This window comes from Lepus europaeus, chromosome 14 (genome assembly GCF_033115175.1).
Source record: "Lepus europaeus isolate LE1 chromosome 14, mLepTim1.pri, whole genome shotgun sequence".
NCBI classification, from domain to species: domain Eukaryota; kingdom Metazoa; phylum Chordata; class Mammalia; order Lagomorpha; family Leporidae; genus Lepus; species Lepus europaeus.
This window is the reverse complement of record NC_084840.1, coordinates 37,125,963-37,149,946: the sequence shown is the minus strand read 5'-3', so window position 1 is coordinate 37,149,946 and position 23,984 is coordinate 37,125,963. Positions and strand designations below refer to the sequence as shown.

Below are 23,984 nucleotides of genomic sequence, written 5' to 3'. Positions count from 1 at the left end.
TTTGGCCCCATGTGATGTCTCGGCATCATATGGGTTCTTTTCTGCCTGCTCACGCGTCCTTAGCTGTAAATGTTATCCCTGCGCTCATGACGCCTGCATTCTGTGTTTATCCCAAGCACGTTCCCCCCTTGCCTGATTGACACGACTTTCAAGGGCAGCTCAAACCTACCCAGTGCAAAGTCAAACTCAACACCACTCCGTTCCCACAAGACAACTCCTGGTGTGGTACAGGGCACCATCGTCAGTCCGGGTTAAAAATCTGGGAATTTGCCTTGATTCTTCTTCCTGTGGCTCCCACATCCCATTTATCAAAAAGAGTCCTTTTATAGAAACAGAACCAGAACATCCAAAATACGTCTCAGTACTCTCCTTCCCACAGCGTTGGCTGCCACTGTGCTGGTCCAAGTCACCGTTGTCCTCCAGCTATGGTAACTGCTCCTTACGGCACTGCCAGTCTGTCCCTGTTCACGCAGCAGCCAGAGCCCACTTCTAAAAATATGCCACTCCTTGCCCTAGACAGTACTCCTTCAAACTTAGGATAGAAATCCCAGCTTCTTGCAGGGGCCATGGAGCTACACAAACTGTGCTGTCTACCCCCTCACCCGCCGTGCTGTGCAGCCGGACCCTCTCAGGTTACACGCTACCACCATCCAGTCTTCCATCCGCTGCCTCCAACTCACCCCTCATGTCTGCCATCCCCTCCTCCGGGCAGGTTCTTCCCCAGCACTGCCCTTGATGGCTCCTGCCTGGTCGTTCTGCACCATGCACTCATGCATGCATTTATGATAGAAGCAATGCGTCTCATCTCCCTGCAGTGGAAGGACTGGCCTTGGTGGGTTTTTTCCCCATCACTACAGACAAATACTGTGTAATACGTAACACAGATGGGTTCTTGAAAAAAGACAAAGAAGGCGCAAGTCTCATTTTAAGTTGTTGGATTCAGCTGTCGTCAAATTGTATTTAAATAGAAACTGCGACACAGGTGCTGCCACATGGTCCCATCTCTTTCTGCATTTCTTTTGTCCTGGACTCTCCTGTCAGATGGTCCACCGGTGCTGGTCTGTGGACCCCACTGTGAACAGGGCTGCTCTAGATTTCACTTTAAAAGTCATCTCCTTAGGGGTCTTCCTGAACAGCCCATCTGAAGTAGACTCTTGCACGCACACAGTTCTCTTGGGCTCGCCTCTCTGCCTCCCACGGCTCTCCATTGTGGCACAGAGAATTTGAGATCAGGTGTAACATGAGCAGTTCCGTATCTTGAAATCAGTCCACTGCTTAGCTGATGGTAGTTTCTCCCTGCTCCCTTGCAACCTGCATTCTCTACTGAAGGTGCTTCAGGCACCTGCCTGCGATTGTGGGGAGGGAGAGGGAGCAGCTCCTGACTTCCCTCCACCAGGAAACACACCTGAACCTCCACTGAGTCCTATCAGAATTTAACCACCGGTCCTAGTAACAGAATCTGCTCTTGGCTTCAGGGTGGGGGCCCCTGCACTACCCACATGGAGAGGCCAAGACCTCAGAGACACCCCCGTGTGGCCCACCATCTTCTGGTAGAGATGGTAGACTCACAGCCCCTCTCTGCATGGGCCTTTTCTCTTTTCCCTTGCTCCCTGCTGTCATTAGTCCCTTTAACCCACTTGTGCTTGTCCTGTTGAGGTGCCATGTCTCACCTTTCCTAGGCCATGGCCCTTTCCCTAACATCCTTTGTGTCTGGAGAACTCTTGGTTCCTCCACTATGGGGCGCCCGGGCGGCTGTTCCTTGTGGCCCGACCTTCAGTTTTTCAAACCTGTTACCCCAGTTCTTTAACCCCTTGCTAATACCAGCATATCTTCTAGATCTTACTGTGCATACAAGAACACCTGACCCCTCTTGGTGCAGGTGCCTTCCATGCCCAGTGGGAGACGTGTTGCTGGGGGCTCCAGCCTGACTCCTGAGGGTGAGAGCAGGGGGCCTTCATGGGGAGGGATCACCTAGCCACGTAAACACTGCTTGATTTGTGTATCACCTCATGACAGGACTAAGGGACTAAGGTAATATCTAGTTGCAATGGTTTCCAAAAAATCACTTATTAAATAAATGAACTGAAAGATGGATGAAAGAATATAATAAGTTGAGAGCACAGGGGCTCTTACTTCAGCAAGTCCAGAAAGCAGGTTCAAGTTCAGTAGGCTCTGTTTTCTATGCCACAGTGCTGATAACACAAACCAGGAGGCGATCACGGAGGAATCCTTTATTTCCCAGGAAAAAAATGTATCCGACTTTCTTCCCAACTTCATTTTTTTTTTTAGGCAATAGGATTAGTTGGACTTCCCTGTGCTCAGTCGGTGAGAATAGGGCCTGGTGTTCCCAGGGCTGGAGGGAAGTGGTTTGAGGGTGAACAAATGAAAATGCCCTACCCTTCATCCTCTCCTGGTGGTGGGGACAGCAGGGACTTCTGCCTCCAGCAACCCCCAAAACATGAGGTGTCTTTGCAGCCTGGCCCTGGGGGCCCTCAGAGCCACTGTACCTCCTCCCCTGGGGCGGGGGCAGGGAGGGGGTCGTGAGCAGCGCTGTCCACTAGAGGCTGGGAGTCCGCTGCAGAAAGCATCCAAGGCTGGAGAGGAGAAGGCAGCTCTGGGTCCCCTGTGAGAGCAGGGGGAGGCTGGCTGGCTGTGTCCCGGGGAAGCCAGAGCCATCCAGAGGCTGGCGCGGTCCACCTCCCGGAGAAGCCCGCCGGGATTGTCCGGGGTGAAGTGGACTGCCAAGGACGCTTCCTTAACCGCATCTCGCTTCTGACCATTGCAGGCCTCCTGGGAGGCGAACGGCAGCCATCTCCCCAGCAAGGTGCTGCGGCGTCCCCGTGTAGGAGTGACCACAGAGCTGGTGTGCTCCGGGGAGGGTCTGCCCAGGGCCCTCGCTCCCAACTCCCACACTTTGCTTGGCTCGTTGCTTCTGCCAGGGCACAGGGAGAGGACCTGCCTTTGGTGCCGTCACTCAGGAGACTGAAAAGCATCAGGGTCAGGCACTTCCTTGTAGGCCACAAGTGGACAGTGGGGAATTTGCGAGATCCCAGGCAACCAGCAAAACACTTTGATCCCCCCAGTCTCTTCAGCGTCTGTGCCTCATAGTAGGGCTGACCAGGGGGACCCCCATCCCAGAAAACAAACCAGGCAGTGTTAGTGCCTGACATGAGCCTGCCTCAGCAAGTTACTTGCTTGGGAGCCCTAAACTCTTGCAAAATCCATGCAAAAGCTCCAGTGAGTGAGTATCGTTTTCTCTTCTTGATGGACTAGGAACCTGTGAGTGAGCGGGTAGAAACAGAGGAAAACTTGCTAACACATTCTGTAAGGACACTATTACCTTACTACCAACACCAAAGACTTTATGAGAAAAGAAAACTATGGACCAATATGTTTCGTGAACATAGACAGAAAAAAATCCTCAACAAAATATTAGTAGATGGAACCCAACAATGTATTTTAAAAATTAGACACCAACCGAATGGGCTATTTTTTTGGCCAGGTATGCATTTGAAAATTCAGCATTTGAAAATCAATTAACATAATCTGTCACATCAACAAACTAAAAAAGAAGCAGCACATGATCTTATCAGTAGATGCAGAAGGAGCACTTGGCAAAAATCCAGCACAAATTCATGATAAAGACTCAACAAGCTAGGAATTTGAGTAGAGAGGAACCTCTCAACTTGATCAAGAAAACTGCAGGATGTGAGGGCGATCAGGCTGTGACATCTGTCACCTCATGGATCGCCAGGGTTGATTCGGCTGATGTGGCTGGCTAGGCGGGTGTCCCCTTCCTCCCTCACCACTCCATGTGTGTCCCTCCCGAAGCTGTGCGCTCAGTCGAAGAGGACGACCTTTCCCGCTAGAGGTGGACTAATCTTCAGTCAAGGGTATACAATTAGCTGAATTCCCCTGCTAGAACCTCCAAACAAGCTCTCAAGAAAACGACGGGAATCCTATGGCTAGCATCATACTTAATGGTGAGAAACTAGAAGATTTCCTGCAAAGATCAGGAAAAAAGCAAGGATGTTCCATACCATTTTCAGCACTGTTGCTAGTGCAACATGTCGAGAAAAGGAGATGAAAGGAATCCAGGTGGGGAAGAAAGGAACAAAACTGTGTTCAGAGATGACATGATTACCTACACAGGAAGTCCACAGGAACTGACCAAAGTAAAACACCCTCATAGAACTAATAAGTGGTTATAATGGTATTGCAGGCTACAAGGTTACTATGAGGGAACTTCAAAAAGTTTGTGGGAGGGGCCAGCACTGTGGCATAGAAGGTTAAGCCACTACCTGCAGCACTGGCATCCCATATGGGCACTGGTTCGAGTCCCAACTGCTCCACTTCTGATCCAGCTCCCTGCTAATGTGCCTGGGAAATCAGGGGAAAATGGCCCAAGTTCTTGGGCCCCTGCCACCCACATGAGAGACCCAGAAGAGGCTCCGATCTCCTGGCTTTGGCCTGGCCCAGCCCCAGCCATGGCAGCCATATGAGGAGTAAACCAGCAGATGGAAAAATCTGTCTCTATGTCTACCTCAGTCTCTCTATCTCTGTATCTCTGCTATTCAAATAAATAAATAAATCTTTAAAAGAAGTTTGTGGGAAGATGGAATAAAAGATGAAAATACATAAACTTTAAAACAAAAACTTACAAAAATATATGAACGTTATTTCTTAACAGAAGCTCCATCAAGTTCAAAACACTTTCATAAATAATGATACCAGCTATTTAGTCATTCCTTGAAGAACTGAGAGTCCTGGGAGTTTAACTATGCAAGGCAGTATTTCCTCTGTTACTGAAGAGCTGGAGACAAGGCGTGTGCCTTTTCAAGATGTCTTCAGATTAGGAGACAAGAAGGAATCTGAAAGAGCTGAACCAAGACTGTAAGGTGGATGCCTAATGATTTCCTGTCCACACTCTCACAGAATTACCCTTGGTGGATGAGAAGAGAGAGCAGAGGCATTGTAAACAGAGGAGACTGGGGAGACCTTCTGGGCCTTTTTCTGCTAACCGGGCGTTTTTGGCTGACTGTCTCAGAACGCTCTGCTGATAAGCAGATGTTTTCATTCTTTGACTCTCCTGAAAGTCAACCATGAAAACACAATGAGCATCACAAAAAAACCATTGCTGTGACCTTTACTCTTGACTCTTAATTTGACCGAGTCACTCCCACTCTCGGTAGCCATTGCTTGGATTGTGCTTTGTCTTCAGGATCATACTGATAAAGCCGTGTTTCACCTCCTGTTACACTTACCGTAAGACATGCTTCAGGATCTTGATCCCACTTTCTTAAAATTTCCATCGAAAAAAAGCTGTGCTCTGCCTGCAGCTGATCTTGGTGCAGCTGTTTTGGCGCTCAGAGAACAGAAAGTTCGCTCCACTTTTTCAGGCAGAGCTGAGCCCCCTGAGATGTCTCTTGTGTTGGCTATCATTGTCCTCTTCAATTAGGCATGATTAATTTTTTTCCTTGCAAATTGGTGTGGACAATCTACCACTGCAGGCTTCATCTTCAACATCATCTTGTTCCTTCTTAAAACAAGTTATCTATTTGTAAACTGGTTTCTTTGGGGCATTTCCCTAATAAACTTTTTATGACACATCAATGATTTCGCAGTTCTTCCACCCAAGCTTCACTATCAGTTTGATGTTTGTTCTTGTTTTAATTTTCACAGAATCCACGTTGCTGAGGTAGGGGCTCTTTTCAAAATGATGTCTGACTCTTCTCAGTGATTCAAACTAGATTCTGTTCAGACATGTTTTAACAGTATGGGTTCATTTTGGTACAAACTTGTTTTTGAAATCCATGCATAGTGTTTTCATAATATGTATTTTCCATCTTTTTGAAGACTCCTTGTATGTTTATTGCTGTCCTATATACCAGTAGATGAACAAGTGAAATGTTAAATTAGAAACACAATACTATTTACATTAGCTTCCCCCAAAGTGAAATGGTTAGTTATGACTCTTATGAAATGCATACAAAATCTATATGAGGAATGCTACAGAACTCTCATAAAAAATCAAAGACCAGGGCTGGTGCTGTGGTGTATCAGGTAAAGCTGCTGCCTGTGATGTCAACACCCCATATCAGCATGTTTGTGTCCCAGCTGCTCCATTACCAATACAACTCCCTGCTGATGGCCTGGGAAAAGCACCAGAACATGGTGAAAGTGTTCGGGCTCCTGCCTCCCTAGTGAGAGACTCAGAAGAAGCTCTAGGTTCCTGGCTTCATCCTGGCCCAGCACTGGCCATTGTGACCATCTGGGAAGTAAACCAGTAGATGGATCTCTCTCTCTCTCTCTCTCTCTCTTTCTCTCTCTCTCTTTGTCTCCCTCTCTCTGTAATTCTTTCAAAATAAATAAATAAATCTTTGTTAAAAAAAAAAACAAAGACCTAAATAAATGGAGAAATGTTCCATATTCATGAGTAGGAGGGCTCAATATTGTCCAGATGTCAGTTCTTCCCAATTTGATCTGTAGATTCATTGTAATCCAAATCAGAACCCTAGCAAGTTATTTTTTGGTATCAACAAGCTGATTCTAAAGCTTCTAAGGAAAAATCAAAGACCCAGAATAGTCGAACAATATTGAAGGAAGAGACCAGTGTTGGAGGACTAACACTACCTGACCTCAAGACTTACTACAAAGCTACAGTAATCAAGATAGTATGGTATTGGTGAGAGAATAGATGGTATATCAGTAGAGCAGATATAGACCCACGTGGTCATCCAGGATCTGACAAAGGAGTAAAGGCAGTACAATGGAGCAAAGATGATCTTTTCAACAATTGGTACTGGAACAGCTGGACATCCATATACAAAAAAAAAAAAAAAAAGAATCTAGACACAGACCTTATACCCATCACAAAAATGAACTCAAAATGGACAGTAGACTTACATGTGAAATGTAAAACTCTAAGAGTACAACACAAGGGAAACTCTGGGTGGTCTTGGGTATTGCTATGTCTTTACAGATATATTATCAAGAACATGATCCATGAAAGAAATAATTGATAAGCTAAACTTCATTAATATTAAACACTTCTGTGAAAGACAATGCCAAGAGAATAAGAAGCCACGGAGTAGCAGAAAATATTTGCAAAAAGCACATCTGGTGAAGGGCTGTTATCCAAAATATAGAAGGAACTCTTAAAGCTCTAAAACTGGAACAAATGAATAAATGACTTGATTTTTTTTATTTTTTGACAGGCAGAGTGGACAGTGAGAGAGAGAGAGAGACAGAGAGAAAGGTCTTCCTTTACCGTTGGTTCACCCTCCAATGGCTGCTGCAGCCGGCGCACCGTGCTGATCCGAAGCCAGGAGCCAGGTGCTTCCCCTGGTCTCCCCAATGCAGGTGCAGGGCCCAAGCACTTGGGCCATCCTCCACTGCACTCCCGGGCCACAGGAGAGAGCTGGGCTGGAAGAGGAGCAACTGGGACTAGTACCCAGTACCTCAACCGGGACTAGAACCCGATGTGCCAGCACCGCAGGCGGAGGATTAGCCTAGTGAGCCGCGGCGCCGGCCCAATGACTTGATTTTTAAAATGGGCCAAAGAAGATGCAGAGGCGGCAGATAAGCCCATGAGAAGCGGCCCTACGTCCTGTGTCATGAGGGAAGCATTGAAACAGCAGTGTGGGGTGGGTCTTTGGTGCAGCAGTTATGTTGCCTCTTGGGACACCCACAATCGTATCAGAGTGCGTGGGTTTGAGCCCCAGTTCTACTTCCGGTTCCAGTACTAATATGGGAGGAGCAGATGATGGCTCAGCTAGCTGGAACCTTGCCACCCACGTGGGAGACCCAGATAAAGTTTCAGAATCCTGGCTGCAGCCTGGCACAGCCCTGGCTGTTGCGGGCATTTGGGGAATAAGTCAGCAGCTGGAAGAGCTCTCCCTGTGTGTCTCTCTGCTTTTCAAATAAATCCATAAAACTTTAAAAATTGTCACCGTTATAAAAACAGTGAGGTAGCAGCACTTACCTATTAGAATGGCCACAGTCTGGAGCACTGACAGCACCAAACGCTGACAAAGAGACCACGCAGCGGGAGTCTCATTCGTTGCTAGTGGGAGTGTGAGACGGGACAGCCACGCTGGAAGACTGGGTTTCTTACAAAGCTATGGATCCCCTTACTATGGGATCCAATAATTGTACTCCGAGGTATTTACCCAAACTATTCGAAACCGTAGATCCACACAAAACCCTGCAGATTTATGAATTATTGCCAAAACCTCAAAGCAACCAAGATGTCCTTCAATAGGTGAACGGATAAACAAACCGTGGCACACCCAGACAATGGCGTATTATCCAGCATTAGAAGGAAATGAGCCACGAAAAGACATAGAGGAACCTCAAATGCATATTACTAAATGACAGAAGATCTGAACAGGCTACTTGAAAGTGTGTGACATTTTAGGAGACAGGGGAAGGTGGATGAGCAGTCAGAGCACAGGGGGATTCTAGGTGTGAAGCCGCTCTGTGTGGCGCTGTAACAGTGGGCGCCTGTCATACACTTGTCCACACTCGTCAAATGTACATCAAGAATGAAGCCTAGTGAGAACTACAGACGCTGCGCGACAGTGGCATGTCAGAGGGAGTCACCAGGGTCGCAAATGCACCATGCAGGTGGGAGGGGTAATGGCAGGGCGGGGGGCGGAGCTGTGCCTGTGTCTGGGGGCGGAGTTAAATGAGAGTCTTCTATTCCTTCTGCTCCACGGACCTAACACTGCTTTAAAAATTCAAGGCTTTAGAGTTCTTTTCCAGTCAAGAGAAATAGAGCTGTCATGTGTTTTTGTTTGTACGCCTTTTTCTTGCTGAATCCCCTGTGCTTGTCGTCTTTTCCACACGATGGGCTGGCAGTCTCTGAGCTTGTTTTGGCATTATGCTGACGTTCTCGCCAACACCTGCCTTTTCTTTCCCTAGCACCACTGCATTTGTGCTCTGGATGCTATTCTTGTGCAATAAACGATGTTAATATTAAACATTACCCTTTTATACCTTTTATACCCTTTTATACGTCTGTTAGTGCCTGGTGGGAGGAACCAGCTGGCATTATTTTGCAAGTGTTAACGTCATGGACCTCTTGGTGCATATCTCAGAGGTGGGGCTGACAGCCCTCTATCTCCCATCCCTGAGACATCCTGAACCCACACAGATCCTTGCCTGTGGTAGCCATGCGCGGAGGAAGCTGTGGAAAAGCTGTTGTCACCTCTCAGCTTCTTCCCCTGTTAAGAAACGGGGCCAGATTCAGGATGAAAGTGTGGCTCATTGGGAGGAGCAGGCAGAGGAAGGCTCTGGGTCATTGCGAGAATGCTAAGGTTTTCATTCTCACAAATAACAGGTGTTTATCAAGAAGAGCACCGGATGCTGCAGCAGTTAGAAGCATCGGAGAGACACGGTCCTTATTCTCAAGAATTTCCAGATGTGTCTAAGTGCAGACAGTCCTAACCTAGGAGGACGTAGGGTTCTTCCACTTTAAGATGATGTGAGAGTGAAATGCATTCAACAGGAGTGGCACCTCCAGCTCTGATCCCTTCCCAGGCTAGTGACAGCAGTCAGTCCTCACTCACGGAGTTGGCCAGCGACAGGGAACTGCAGCTCCCAGGCAGGCCATGGTGGGGGATCGACCGCTCACTGTGCTGCTAAACCATGGCTTCGGTGGGCTGGGAGGATAGGAAATGGGTTTTTGCTTTACAATATTTTCAACTCACAGTGCGTTCGTGGGGAGCTAGCCCCATCCTAAGTTGAGGAGCATGTGAAATGCAGAGTGCCCGGGAGTCCTGGGAGCAGAGCCTGGGTGCTCAGGGCAGGCTACCTGAAGAAGCTGGGGTTTGTGCTGGGACCCCGTCTGAGTAGGAAGAAATAGCCAGAGCAGGGTGAGGCGAGGGCCTCAGCAAGGAGGAAGGGAACTGTCTGAGAAACTGGCTGGGCCTGGAGCGTGGGCTTCTTAGCCTGGAAAAATGCAAGTCTCTGGGCATCAGGCTTGTGTCTGTGTGTACTTGCACAAGTGCATGAGCTCTTTGAGAGTAGGGGCCTCTCTCTCACAGCTGAGAGCAGGCCTTCGACATGCCTGTCTGGACCCGGGCTGTTCTTAGTCAGTGCAGGGCAGCCTCGGGGTCCTGTGCCTCTGTGCCCCCACCCCACGTCCAGCCCACCTGTTGAGCCCCACAAGAGACTAAATATGGTGAGAACTACCGTGCCGCCTCTAGGACTCTCTGCTCGTGTGAAGGGAGTGCGGCCCTCTGTCACTGAACAGGCGGCCAACCATTGACACCCGTAGGCCGGTCATTACTGTGTTCTGGCCAGAGTCCCGTGACTTCCGGCTGAAACACTCAGTCCAGACCCCAGCCACACAAAAGTAGTGATGGTTGCTAATGATTCCTGAACTTCTAGGAAACATTTTTTAAAAAGAGTTGTAGAAGAATCTGTGTGCCACCCACGGGTTTCCACGGGTGTGTTTTGCTTAGAACCAGCAGCCAACAGGATCTGAGTCACAGGTTGTGCCTGAAGGCATTCGAATGGAAGCCGTTGCACTGTTGCTCACCAGGATGTCTAGGAACACGTGGGTTATTTCAAATGCCAGCTGCGTGGCCACTGTGAGCGGCACTGTTGGCCCAATGTTCGAGGCCTCTGTGTGTGGGAGTGTCCGCCCGTCTGTCTGGACAGATGGCTGCCCCTTAGGGTGTGAATGAGAGAAGGGGGCAGCAGAATTGGGTTTAGCCTCACTCTGAGAGGCTATGTTGGGTGGGAGGTAGAAGCCCCTGACCCTCAGGTATTCCTAGGATGGGATTCTTATCTTTTGAAATGTATTTGGAAGGCAGAGGCACAGAAATTGCCCAGCCACTGGTTCACTCACCAAATGCCCCCAACAAGCAAGACTGGGCCACGGCCAAAGCTAGGGCCCAGGAACTCAATCCAGGTCTCCCCCCTGGGTGGCAAGGACCCAAAGTACTTGAGCCATCACCTGCTGCCTCCCGGGGTGCACATTAGCAGGGAGCTGGAATTGGAAGGGTGACCGAGACTGAAGCCCCAGCGCTCTGACATTGCATGCACCTTAACCACTGTGCCTCATGCTCACCTCTACACTGAGGTTTTAAAATCAGCTTCCTCAGGGCCAGCGCTGTGGATAGCAGCTAAGCCACTGCCTGCAGTGCCAGCATTCCGTAAGGGGGCTGGTTCAAGTCTCAGCTGCCTTACTTCTTCTTTTTTTTTTAAAAAAAAAGATTTTATTTATTTTATTTGAGAGGTAGAGTTACAGTCAGAGAGAGGGAGAGACAGAGAGAAAGGTCTTCCTTCCGTTGCTTCACTCCCCAAATGGCCACAATGGCCAGAGCTTAGCCGACCAAAGCCAAGAGCCAGGAGCTTCTTCCTGGTCTCCCACTTGGGTACAGGGACCAAAGGACTCGGGCCATCTTCTACTGCTTTCTCAGGCCATAGCAGAGAGCTGGATTGGAAGAGGGGCAGCTGGGACTAGAACCGGAGTCCATATGGGATGCTGGCACCACAGGCGGAGGATTAACCTACTGTGCGACAGCGCCAGCCCCTGCCCTACTTCTGATCCAGCTCTCCGTTAATGCGCCTGGGAAAGCAGCAGAAAATGGCCCAAGTTCTTGGGCTCCTGTACCGACGTGGAAGACCTGGAAGAAGCTCCTAGCTTTGGATCGGCCCAGCTTTGGTCATTGTGGCCATTTGGGGAGTGAACCAGTGGATGGAAGACTCTCTCACTCACTCACTCACTCACTCTGCCTTTCAAATAAATAAATACATCTTTTAAAATATAAAATAAACTTCCTCAAGTTTACAATTAACAATGCTATTGATGTTTCCTTCCAAGTGAAAAGAAACATCCCCACCCTCTACCCCAACCACGCCACAGGGAGGGTTTGGTTTTCAGCAAAGCTAATGCCCTGCCAGGTGCATTGGGAACGCTGCCGAGTCTGAAGATAAGTGCCTCCACACAGGGGGACATGCATCTCCATTGCAAGGCGATGACAACTTGGAATTACAGCCTCCGCAATGGTGGATGGGTTTTACCTGGCCTCTGAGCAGACAGGGTGAGCAGACAGGTGACGGGATGTGTCCCAGAGCCCTGGACGTCAGGCAGCCCTGGCACAGTGCAGCCATCCAGCTTGGCGTTAGGGCCCTGGCTCAGGAAGGGGTGAAAGTCTGGGCACCCGTGATGCCGAGAGCTATTGCTTACTCAGTGACGTCTGTGTTACACGGTGTGCATACAGCCTCCAATCCACTAAACAACCCGGGGAGGAGGAACCGCTTCTCTTATGCAACAGAAGGGCGGACTCACACTGTAAGGAGTCAGCCCCACTGCCGAAACCCCCGCAGCTCATCAGCAGGTGGTGGAGCTGGGATTTGAACACACATTGGGTAACTGCACAGCCCACGCCCTGCAGGCCACACTATGCTGCCTCCGCTCGCCTGCCTCGTTAAGCAGCTAATCGGCGTGGCCGTTCTGTAGCACATCTCAGCATCATTGGCCTCAGGGTTCATGTGATGATTTAAACAGCCATTTATCCTTCAGGCCAACTCAGAAAAATGTTGCTCATAACAGACTTGCCCTGGGGCCTCTTTTGTGATATGGCCAGGACCAAGGGTAGCCCTGGGGACCTCTGGGAGAGCCTGCTAGGAGGAGAGCCCCACTATTCTGTATGCCTTTATTTTTCATAAAAATACATATATTTACAGTATACAACATGATGTCTGGATCTGTACCTATACATCATGAAATCATTGCTACAGTCACACTAGTTAACTTATCCATCGTCACATGAATAGCTTTGTGTGCGTGTGTGTGTGTGTGTGTGCTGGGAGCTCCTGCAGTCTCGGCAGGTTTCCGATGCACAGCCCAGAGCGGTTAAGCGTGGTCTTCGTGCTGTGCAGTGGGTCTCCAGCTTGTTCATCCTGCAGAGCTGTAGCCTTGTACCTTCTGCCCAGCATCCTCCCATCCCCCCACCCCCGCTCTCCAGGAACCAGCATTCTGCTCCTGCTCCTGAGAAATCAACTCTTTTAGATTCCACGTTTTTGTCTTTTTGTGCCGGACTTATGTCACTTAGCGTAATATTCTCCAGGTCCATCCTAGAGAATTGTCGTAAATGGCCAGCTGTCTTTATCATAGTTGAATAGTATTCCGCGGTCTCTTCCATCTACTTTATCAATTCATCAGTCCAAGGACACCCAGTACACCCTTGACCACAGAAGGGGCCTCGTCCCCGTGGAGGTGGCAGCCTCTGTGGGTGTGTAGCAGGGCTGGGAGGCACAGCAGTGCAGAGAAGCGGGCCCTGGCCAGTCAGATGAGCTGGTTGGTTCTGGAAGCCACTGGGGTCCCCTCTCCAGCCACTCAGGGGCTGAGTGGAGGAGAAATGCCTTGGAGGAGAGCCTGGGCGAGGAAAGGGCTCTCCCGGCTGCATCCCCATGTTTCCCAGGAGCAGCCGAACTGTTTCTCTCTCCGTCTTCCACACTAGCCTCCTGCCCTTCCCTTCTTGTTGCCTTGGTTACGTCTTAGGGATGCTCCCAGCACACCCTGCAGACAGCAAATTTGAAAGAGCTCATTTGTGGACATGGAAATGCATGCGGCTCTGTGGTTCCTGCACAGCTGGGGGGCATCTGTCAGCCCAGGGACACCTGGGACAGCAGGAAGGGTCTTGACCTCGATGTTGAGCCAGATGCTGACTCAGCCAGTGTCAGGCTGTGGGACCTGCCCAGCAGCTACCCAACAGCTGCCACTGCTTGAGCACACCCTTGGCCCATGGGCCTCAGATCCACCCTCTAGAACTTCCCGCCACTGTACCAAGTTGCAAGCAGGTGCCTTCCACAGGTCCCGTTTCCCATGTCCCCTTGGCAACTGGTTCCCTGCTGACTTTGGAGGGAAGGCAGTAGAAGGACCAGGGTCTTCTCCCCACCCTCTGCCCTGGAGGCATCCCCAGCAGGATCGAGATTCCCCTGACTCTGGCTGCCACGGGGTGGATACAGCTCCAGGATTCCAGGTTCCACTGGGGACCAGCACCGAGGACCCCCAGCCAGCCCTGGGGTGGTAGTGGCTTCCTGCCGCTGTGAGTTCCTGCGTATCTGTCAGCTTCTCCACTCTTCCGTTACCCGTGGGAGCCACTTCCTCACTGAAGTGCCCCTCTTTGTGTACTGAGGTCCTGGCTGCCATCGGCTCCCCCAGTTGCTTTCAGCCAGCATTCCTCTGGCTTGCACACGGGGACCTCGTGTCCAGGGAGGACAGGGCCATGGTCAGGCTGAGCCAGTGAGCAGTTCAGCCAGGACACAGCCCGTCTGCAGAGAGCCTGAGCCCCCCTGTGCTTCCCCGCGCTGTGGGCTGTGGCACTGAGTGCAGGCAGAGGTGGGGCCGGGAGGTGCCTCTGGCCCCCTGCACGCTCCTCACTTCAGGGTGCCGCCCTCAGGGTGCAGTCTCAGTGTCTGGCCTCAGCCGTGCTGCTGGGGGCCTTCCTGCCGCCAGGGTGGCCAGGCTGGCTCCTCACACACGTGGCCTGCATGCTGTGGGCAGTGCCCGTGGCATCACACTGGCCAAGGTGTTGGGTGCTTCCAGGAAAGGGCCCAAAAGTGAACGTTCATTTAGTTTTTAGTTTGGCTTGGTTTATTGGTTGGCGTTGTTGGCGGCTTCCTCGGGTGTGACCCGAAGCTGGCGTGGGTGGGATTTGTGGTTTGGTTGTTGAGGAACGGGTAAGTGGCTGCGAGGTTCACTCCTGAGCCCTCTCGAGAGCGTTCTGCAGCGTGGATGAGCCAGCACGGAGCTCCGTGACGGCCGCCTATCTGGTTCTGGACGTGGGGTCGCTCTCCATCTCGCCTCATATCTCACAGTGCCGTCTCAGAACAGGAAGCTGAAAGCTACAAACTCTACAACCTCATGCAGTGTGGGATAAGCATCCTTTTTACAGAGAAAACCAAAACTTAAAGAGCCTCAGTGACCTGCTTAGGGCCACATAGCGAGGTGTCGGCAGAACCAACCATGACTGTGGCCACAGGAACAGCCTTGGGAGAGCCGTGCCTTTTGGTGGCGACTTTGTCCATAAAAATCTTAATTTTATTTACTAGGTTGCCTGGCTTGTAATAGCATGCATTATTAATAGAGCAGCTTAATGTGGTCTATTAAACAGGCTTAGTCTTCACGCTGTAAAACGCACCTCGCTTTTACGAGGCACTTACAACACCACGTGACAGCAGCACGGCCTTAGAATCCCCTAAGAGCTTCCGTGTGGCTTCTCTGAAAGTACAAAAGGAGGGGCCGTCTCAGGGGCGGCACGGTGGTCTGGCGGTTCGGGTATCCGTGCGTCCAGAGGCAGCTGGGCCCTCCCCCGCCAGCCTGTCTCTAAGGGCTGCAGACACGGGGAGCGCGTGGTTCTGAAACTCTTATTCTCCCCCACTGCCCAAGTTTGTCCGCTACCTCCCATGGTGAGTCACGGAGATTTCATCTGCCACCCGCGGCCTTGCGAGCGCTACAACCACGGCACGGTGGTGGAGTTCTACTGCGACCCCGGCTACAGCCTCACCAGTGACTACAAGTACATCACCTGCCAGTACGGAGAGTGGTTCCCCTCCTACCAGGTCTACTGCATCAAATCCGGTAAGGGGCAGGCTGGGCGGCCTCACACAGTGTGGGAAGAAGGCGCTGGGCTTCCGCAAGGCCGCGCCTAGGTCCTGGGCAGAATTGGGGGGAGGAGCCTGCCTGCTCCTGGCTTAGAATGCTGACCGTCCCCAGGTCCACCCCAGGCCCCCCGGGGTCCTTGGAAGGCCCTCCAGCCTCTGTGCCCTGGCTGCTCCCACCTCACCCCCTTCCAGGGGCAGGGACACAGGCCCTGGGTGTGAACTGGATTGTGCATGTTGCCCGGGCACTGAGGGACACAGCACTCACACCAGAACACAAGCGGTGTTACTGGGGATGAGATGGCTCTCACTTAGGGACATGGAGGCCAGCCGCGTGCTTCCGTGTTCCACAGTTAGCCACACACCGCCTGCGAGCCAGCTTTACCACGGGCCCCCTGCACCAGGGTGGGGACCACTGCACACAGCAGGTGAGGCAAATGCTCGCTAACGCTGGGTACCTGAAGGCACACAGGTGGCCACGTGAGCCAGCGGAGGGGAAGTGCAGGGAGAAGCCGAGAGGGCGGCCCCTGAGCGAGATGAGGTGGGGAGGCCAGGAGGCAGAGGGGCTTATGCCAAAAGGAGAAAAATCTGTTCTGGAAGGGCCCAGTGTTGCTGCCCCTTCCCCTGGCAGACAGTTCTCAGCCAGAGGTGATGGGGCCGTGGCGCAGGGCTGCCCCCGCCACGCTCCTTCCCCCTGGCCAACCGCACGCCCCAGAGTGTTAGTCCAGCTTCCCTCTCCCCAGCTCCTGGTCCCACTCAGAACAGTTTCCGCAGGGGAGGGCAGGCCCTTCATTGTCTGTCCAAGCAGCAGGGACGTTACCTGGGCCTGTGCCACGCTCCGGAGTGTGAACACGCAGGTCCATCCTTGACGTGGCGGAGCCCCTGCTCGAGGCCGGTGTTGGTGTGGCGCCGATCCTGCTGCCTCACCGGAGCTGCTGTGTCTGTTCTGAGCCAGGAAGCGCCTAGCGAGTGTCCCCAGAAGGAGCATGCGGGGACCCTGGGTGGACCTTGGCATCTGTCATGGTCAGGGAGCTCACCTGGGGCTCTGTGCTCTCTTCTGGCAGAGCAAACGTGGCCCAGCACGCATGAGACCCTCCTGACCACGTGGAAGATCGTGGCGTTCACAGCGACCAGTGTGCTGCTGGTGTTGCTGCTCGTCATCCTGGCCAGGATGTTCCAGACCAAGTTCAAGGCCCACTTCCCCCCCAGGTCAGTGCACAGAGAGAGTGTGATGTGTGCCACACTGAGGCTCTTGGGGAGCAGGTGAGAGCTGTCAACATTGTGCTGGGATGTTTTGGGGCATCTGGGGTCAGAGCACCATGCTGGAGACAGGCCTCGCTTCCCTCTTGCCCTTGGTGGACCATCCCTGGGCAGGCACCATTGGGGCAAAAGGTGCAGAGCCAAGTCCTGGGCTGCACGTGTTCCCACCAGGACGGGGCTGGCATCCAATGTGGCCCACCCGCCTGTGGCTCTGGATTTGTGTACCCTGTGGGATGGGATTCACACACCACTGACCAGGTGGCGAGGTCAGAGGCATGCGGGCAATGCAAAGCCACCAGCAGAACAGACTGCAGGAGAGGAGTCGGGAGCCGGCCAGTGAGACGGCCCGAGAGGTGGCTGTGAACGTGTGGAGTGGGGCAGGCAGGGGTGGCTCCCCTTCTTCCGGGAGTCGGTTGGCTTCCTCACTCTCACCTCCTGGGCACCTGTGGCCCCTCCAGCTCCTGGTGCACTAAGCAGACATCAGCTGTCCTGGAACCAGTGCCCCTGCTGGAGGAGCCTCGTCCTGCAAGGCGGAGTGGTTTAGGAAGGGAAGGGTCCACTTGCACATGTTAGAAGAGGGGAGCTGGGGGCCGCTGACATCTGCTGCCTTTCCCTCGGGCTCTGGGTCTGCATCACAGCCTTCCCCCATGGGAAGCCTCCCTTCCCTGCTGCTGGGGAGAAGGGCATTGCTTTCATCGCATAGGGACAGCTTGTCCCCCAGGGTCCTGGGTGTCCCCCGAGAAGCCGAAGAGGAGGCACCCAGGGTTCACCACCTCGCCTTCTGCTCCAGGAAACCCTGCGTCTCTCACAGCTCCTGGCCATGGGGGCAGTGAGGGAGGAGGGCAGAGTGCCGGAGACCACACCTGCCTCCTCTGCCTTCACCTTATACCCCAGGACAGCCGCTCCCCACTGAGCAGGGTCCTGCTGCCTGGCTGCGGGGGCCGCCGTGGCTCCACCTAACCAGCACCCTGTTCTCCCCAACCACAAAACAGGGAGGGGTACTTGCACCCCTGCCCAGGCCCCCAGATGTGCCAGTGCCATGTGGTACCTTAGCCAAGCCCCTGCTCTGGGGCTGAAACCTTCCTTCCTCACCGGTCTGCCATGTGCTCTCTGGGTTTGCAGTGCTGTTATTTATTAATCAAGGGGCCATGTGCTTTCGCTGAGCAATTACGGTATCTCCAGAAGGCCTCAGGACTGCACCGTGGTGATTTATAGGATGTTGGAGTGCCCGAAAGTAGCCCACGGGGCTATTTCCTACGTACGCTTGGAAGAAAAGTTCCCAGGGTATCGACTAAATGTGAAGATGTCTGTAAGATGCTCTCAAAACTCTCGCGCCCCGTGTCCTCTTGCCCTCGAGTATTTCCATCATGTGCTGTTATTCTCTGGTTGTTCGGGGAACGCTGGCTTCGTCTGTCCACGTAGATGTCAGATTCTCAGAGGCAAGCCGAGAATGTGTTCTTCTCCAAGAGGTGTTTGATGGTCATTGTGACCTGGCAGATGGGAGCCCGGCAGCTTGGCTGGCGTGTAGTGGAAGGGAACTTGTCCAATCAGGGGGCCCATGGCCTGGGCACAGACAGGACAGGAGATGGGGACTAGAGGGAGGCACCTGCCTGCCCCACCCCACACTTCATGGAAGAGAAAGGGGCAGTGAGGAGGTGAGGAAGCCAGAGAGGCAGGGGACCTCATTCACCCAGGATGCCCTGCGCAGGAGCTGTGGGAGAGGAAGAACAGGCTCTTCCTCCCTCCCACCCCTGCCCTGGGGGGCGGGGATTGGCCATCGGCTTGCCTGCTCTGTGCAAACACCCGTGAGCCCAGGAGCCACGGACAGAACCTAAAAGCCTTGGCAGGATGTTTCAGAATGTCAGGGGGCTTGAGACTGCCCCAAGCGAGCAGATAGAGAGACGTGGCCACTGGCAACTGTGTCAAGCCCTCAGTTTTGGAGCTGCCGCCGCCACCACTCAGGAGCTGCGGCTTCGCTCGCCGGCCGCCTCGTCCTTCCTTGCTGACGTCCTATCTACTGGCCTCCTTGCTCAGCATCACTTCCCACAGTGGAGAGGAGCAGCCGCCCCACTGGCTGCTCCAGCGGGCTCCTTCTGGGGGCCAGGAGCAGAGCATGGGGTCACAGAGAGCTTGGGCTTTGGGCTCAGACCATGCCCGTGCACAGCTGACCGTGCAGGGTGCTGGGCCAGGAGCTGTGCCTGCCCCCGTGAGAGACACCTGCATGGACAGCAGCCCTGGCGTGGAGCAGAGTGGGTGATGGAGCAGCAGGTGCACAGGAGCCATAGAGCTTGGTGGTGAGAGGGCAGCTGTGCCATCTCTTCACAGTTTTCCTGTTGTTTTTCCGTCTTCACTAAAAGGGAGTGAGTTCTATGTAGTGGCAGAAAATGGCCACAAAGCATGACAAAGTCAGGGCCAGCTGTTCCCCTGGGTACTCGGGGTCCCCAGTGTCCAAGACATTTCACGGTGCTTTCCACTGCCGTCTTGTGGGATGCCATGGGGGCACACGGGCATGCTCGGTGGGAATGGGCCACATGGTCCCTGCCCCCTGAGGTCATAGTCACAAGGCCAAGTCCAGAGGTTAGAGGAGGGAGGGAAACATGAGCACATAGGAGAGTCCAGAGGCAACAAGAGGGAGGGGGCACGAGAGTGAGTGTGGCCCAGGCAGACGGCACCATCTGTCTGGCAGACCAGTGAGCAGGCTGCATCTGCCGCCCGCCCACCAGGCCGCCCAGCGGCACAGGGTGTGTGAGAAGCCTCATTCCCAGGGGGGTTGTGACGCTCTGTGTTTGCTATTTGGAAAAAAAAAAAAAAGGATTTATTTAAAAATAAATTTTAAAAAATTTAAGAAGCAGAGAGAGAGAGAGCTTCCACCTGCTTGTTCACTCCCCAGATGGACAAGGCCAAAGCCAAGAGCCTGGAACTTCTTCCGGGTCTCCCACCTGGGTGGCAGGGGCCCGAGTACTTGGGCCACCTTCCACTGCTTTCCCAGACGAGTGAGCAGGGAGCTGGATCAGAAGCAAAGCAGCCAGGACTCGAGCCAGTGCTCTGACTTGGGATGCCAGGGTCGCAGACAGCAGCTTCCCTACTGTGTCACAGCGCCGGCCCCGTGTTCTGCACGCTGACACCATTTTTCTTTGCACAGGGGGCCTCCCAGGAGTTCCAGCAGCGACCCAGACTTTGTAGTGGTAGACGGTGTGCCTGTCATGCTCCCGTCTTACGACGAGGCTGTGAGTGGCGGCTTGAGTGCCTTAGGCCCCGGGTACCTGGCTCCCGTGGGCCAGGGCTGCCCCTTGCCCGTGGATGACCAGAGCCCCCCAGCATACCCCGGCTCAGGGGACACGGACACAGGCCCGGGAGAGTCTGAAACCTGTGACAGCACCTCGGGTTCTTCTGAGCTGCTCCACAGCCTGTATTCATCTCCCGGGTGCCAAGGGGGCGCCCGCCCCATGCCCGACAACCCTGACACAATCGCTGCCGCGGCGGGGGAGGCGGCATCCACCAGCCCGGGCATCGACATCGCAGACGGTGAGTGCTGACCCTGCAGACACCCAGCCCAGGGCCCAGCCCAGCCCTCTCCCTCGCTCTCAGCTTCTCTTGCTTCCTGCCCTCTCCACTTGCAGAGGAACCACCGTGATCTCACAAGTAATGAGCCCATTCATGAAAGTCAGGAGGCACACAGGTGCCGGGGCCATCCAGAGTAGAAAGGCTGCTGTGGCTGGCACCTGACCTTAGGTGCCTCCGTGTGAGCCAGGACGTTTTTCTCTTAAAGAGGCAGGACTTTGGGGCTTAGGAACAGCATAACAAGTGCACACAGGGAAGCAGGGGTGTGCACTAGGGCCCAGCACCGTGCTCCAGCCCTGGAGAGAGGTCTGTGTCCCTGGGTGTTCCTTTTACCAGGGGTGGCCAGGAGAGGCAGATGGTAGCTCATGGTCAAGTGGAAGTGTGTGGCTGGTTAACAGGGTCTCTGTTTCCCAGAGAGGGCAGCGCCACACAGCTTTCCAAACGAGAGCACCGCTTGGAGCCCGTGCACAGCGACTGGCAGTGCAGAGCAGAGGGCTCTGGGCCCCCACAGAGTTCCTTGTGTGCAGAACACGCGGCCTCTCCTCGACCATGTCACTGTCTGGCCTGTGTGTGTGTCCGTTAGGGCCCTGCTTAAAACCTGGCATTTTCCGTTTTTATGGGCTGGGCCTACGTGGCTTTGCTGCACAGGTGCTGTGCGGGGAAGCTGGGGCACTGCATCGTCCACTGCCGAGTGCAGCTTCGCGAGTCCCTCTCACCCAGCCAGCAATTGCAGCCATTTCCGCCTTGCCCCGAGTTCAGGACCATCCCCCTGTTCTCCAGCTGTGCTAAGCTAATGACCGTCTCTTCCTTCACAGAGATCCCGCTAATGGAAGAAGATCCCTGACTGGGAAGAAATCCCAGTGGTCCAGCTGCCCCTTTGGGGGAAGGAACTTTGTACCTTGGGGAGAGGCCACGGAAAGGCAGAGCTTGGGGCCACGGGCGCGGCTCCTAACGCACCACGTGGGGACGGCGATGCACACGGCACGGCTCAGACCCCGGGAGGCTGACAGCGCAGTGGCCATGCTCCTCGGTGAGGCTGGAGGATCAGCCCAGACCGCCGGGGAGCGCTGCGTGGGCCTGGAGGAAGGTTGCGGCGCGCCCGGTGCTGCGGAGCAGGGCCAGTGGATGCACATCCCGCGCCTCACGCGCCCCGCGGCTCGCTTCCATCTGCTCCCCGCCCCTCTGAAAGCATGTCGCCTTATGTAAATTTGCTTCTCCAGTCTGCTTCAAACCGTCCCTGGACTCCCAGTGCGGAGGGGCCGGCCTCTGTGGGGCGTCTGTGGGGCCTGCAGAGCCCTGTGCGCCCTCAGCGAGGGGCGGGCCTCCCAGGGAGAAGGCTTCCTCTCTCAAAGCCAGGCTAAAGCAGGATGTAGCAGCTCCGAGGAGCAAAGGAAGCATAGACCAGCAGACCCTGCTTTCTGGAAATTTCTGCACGAAGCAGAGCGCGTGTCCCCTGCGTGGTCAGCATTTGTGTTCATGGTGTGGCACATGGATCTGTGGCGTGGGACCCGTCTTGTGACTTGACACGTGGTCGGGACGTGCTCAGATATGCCCCGTGGTGAGGCCGTAGCCCTCGTCATGTTACGCTTCGGCATTTTAAGGTCTCCACTCGGCAGTTTGTGTCCGAGGCAGGAGCCCTGGCCCGGCTGGCTGTCGTTCCCACTCTGAAACCATAACCATACTTTTATTTGCCAAAACAGAAATTGCTTCTGTAAACGTGTTCTGCCTTCAAAGAATGTGTGAGCCTGCAGTCTTTGCCTCCCTTCTTCTGCCCTGCACAGCCCTCCTGTCTTGCCGTTGGGGCTGTGGGCCGCTCACCTGCCTCCCATTCTTTCGAGGGTCTCGTGGTCCCCACTGGGTGATGTAGGATGGCTTTAAAAATGTCCCGAGTCCTGGAGTCTCTTCAAATCCGTGTTGCTCCTTTCCTCCTCTGGGTTTTAGACAAACATCAACAAAACTCTGACCCGTAAAGTCGCCGCGCGCTCAGAGCAGTGAGGGCTGGGAGCTTGATCGAGTCCTGCTTTTTCTCGGCGCAGACTGATTAAAAATTAAAAAGAAAATGGCGGTCTGAAGTGTGGCTTTAATAGCGGCGTGGAGCCGGCTGGGCAGGGAGGGGCGGGGGTGCTGGTGGGTGGCGGAAGTGAAAGGCAGGATGGAGAGCATACACCTGGGAAAGGTCGGTCTCACCGGTGGTGGAGGCAGAGTCTGCCCTGGGGCGGCAGTGCCACCAGCACTGACAGCTGTGGGGGGTGTGGGTCACAGGGCTGAGTGTGACGGCCATCTTGAGGAAAGGCCCTGGTGCAGCTCTGTACCCTTCAGAGGAGCTGCTTTGCCCAAGGGCGTGTGGCTAACTGTCACCTGGCCCAGGAGGAATGAGGGGAATCCTCAGAGATCACCTGGTAAGTGCCTCAAGTCCCCCAGGTCAGGCCCGAGGAGGTGTTGGGGGGCGGGCTCTCCCTGGGGTCTGCCTCACCCACAGAGCGAGTCCAAGGCTGCCTCTCTGGCCCCTGGCACCTGCAGAGACAGGTGCACCGGATTCCACGACAAGGTATCAGGCTGAACCCGTTCTAAGACTGGCAATGCCTGTTGAGTCCCAGCATCAGACAATAGCGAACCCAATCCCTGGGACGCTGCCCTTGATCTCCCCGCCTGTGGCCACATCAGAGTCTTCCTGAGCTCTTCACAGTGTCTTATTGTTTATATTATTATTATTGTTATTATTATTATTGTAAATGAGCAAGATGAATCCTCTGATGTTTCAAATGTGCTGTGATCCTGTCAATCTCTTAAAAGTCCCGGGAGCCCTGTGGGGTGGATGCAATCCGTCTCCATCACCCCAACCCAGGAATGAGGAGGTGGGAGGACAGAGGGGCCGTGTGGTGATGCAGTGCCTTGCAGTGTTCCCAACTCGGGAGCTCTGGGAGGGGTGCCCTGGGGGATATGCACCGCAGCCTGCCATCCTATGGAGCCAGCCTCGGTCAGCGTGTGTCCCAGGAACCACAGAGCACTTTTCTGGCTGGCCGGCCACCATCGTGAGCACGTCGGAAGTCACAGGCATCTTCACACTCCGCTTCCAAGGAGCTCTGTTTCATTGCCGGGCTGTGGCTCGCTGGTGTGGAATCCTCAGAGCCTTTCCCTCCTGATTGCACCTGGCACACGCATGTGGCCACTCCCCGCCCCCCCCCCCCCCAGGGATGTTTGTCCTGGTCCTCAGCCTGCCAGGCCCAGCTGCACCTCTACCCTCCAGGCCTGGCAGAAAGGCCCCTGCCCTTAATCAGGGACAAGTGACCTTGCAGCAGCCGCACAGGATCACAGGAGAGCGTAGGTTTAGGTAGAGTCACATCACCTGGCTCCACACCTGCCCCTGCCACCCACTGTGAACTTGGACAAGATACTCACCTCACGGGGCCTCCGCTTCTTCCTGCAGGCATTAGGCATTCTCTGCCTTGCCCGCCCCTCGGCTGCGGTGAGTGTGACAGTTGATGAAAGTCAAGCCCTCAGCACACGGGGGGCATTTGACACATGGCAGCTGCTGCCCCCGT

The 23,984-nt window shown here is 53.9% G+C and overlaps 1 protein-coding gene across 4 annotated transcripts in view; it reads left to right on the top strand.

Moving 5' to 3' along the window:
- Window positions 1–22,498, top strand: part of SUSD4 (sushi domain containing 4) — a 129,191-nt gene extending 106,693 nt beyond the window's left edge. For 3 of the 4 annotated variants that reach the window (XM_062210436.1, XM_062210434.1, XM_062210435.1), the window contains 4 exons: window positions 15,410–15,601; window positions 16,686–16,830; window positions 20,024–20,406; window positions 21,258–22,497. In XM_062210436.1, coding sequence (XP_062066420.1) covers window positions 15,410–15,601; window positions 16,686–16,830; window positions 20,024–20,406; window positions 21,258–21,286 — 749 coding nt within the window. In that variant the 3' untranslated portion in view covers window positions 21,287–22,497. Of the gene's footprint in view, window positions 1–15,409; window positions 15,602–16,685; window positions 16,831–20,023; window positions 20,407–21,257 lie in introns of all 4 variants that reach the window. The other variant, XM_062210437.1, reaches the window with a different exon arrangement.
- The last annotated feature ends 1,486 nt before the right edge of the window (window positions 22,499–23,984 follow it).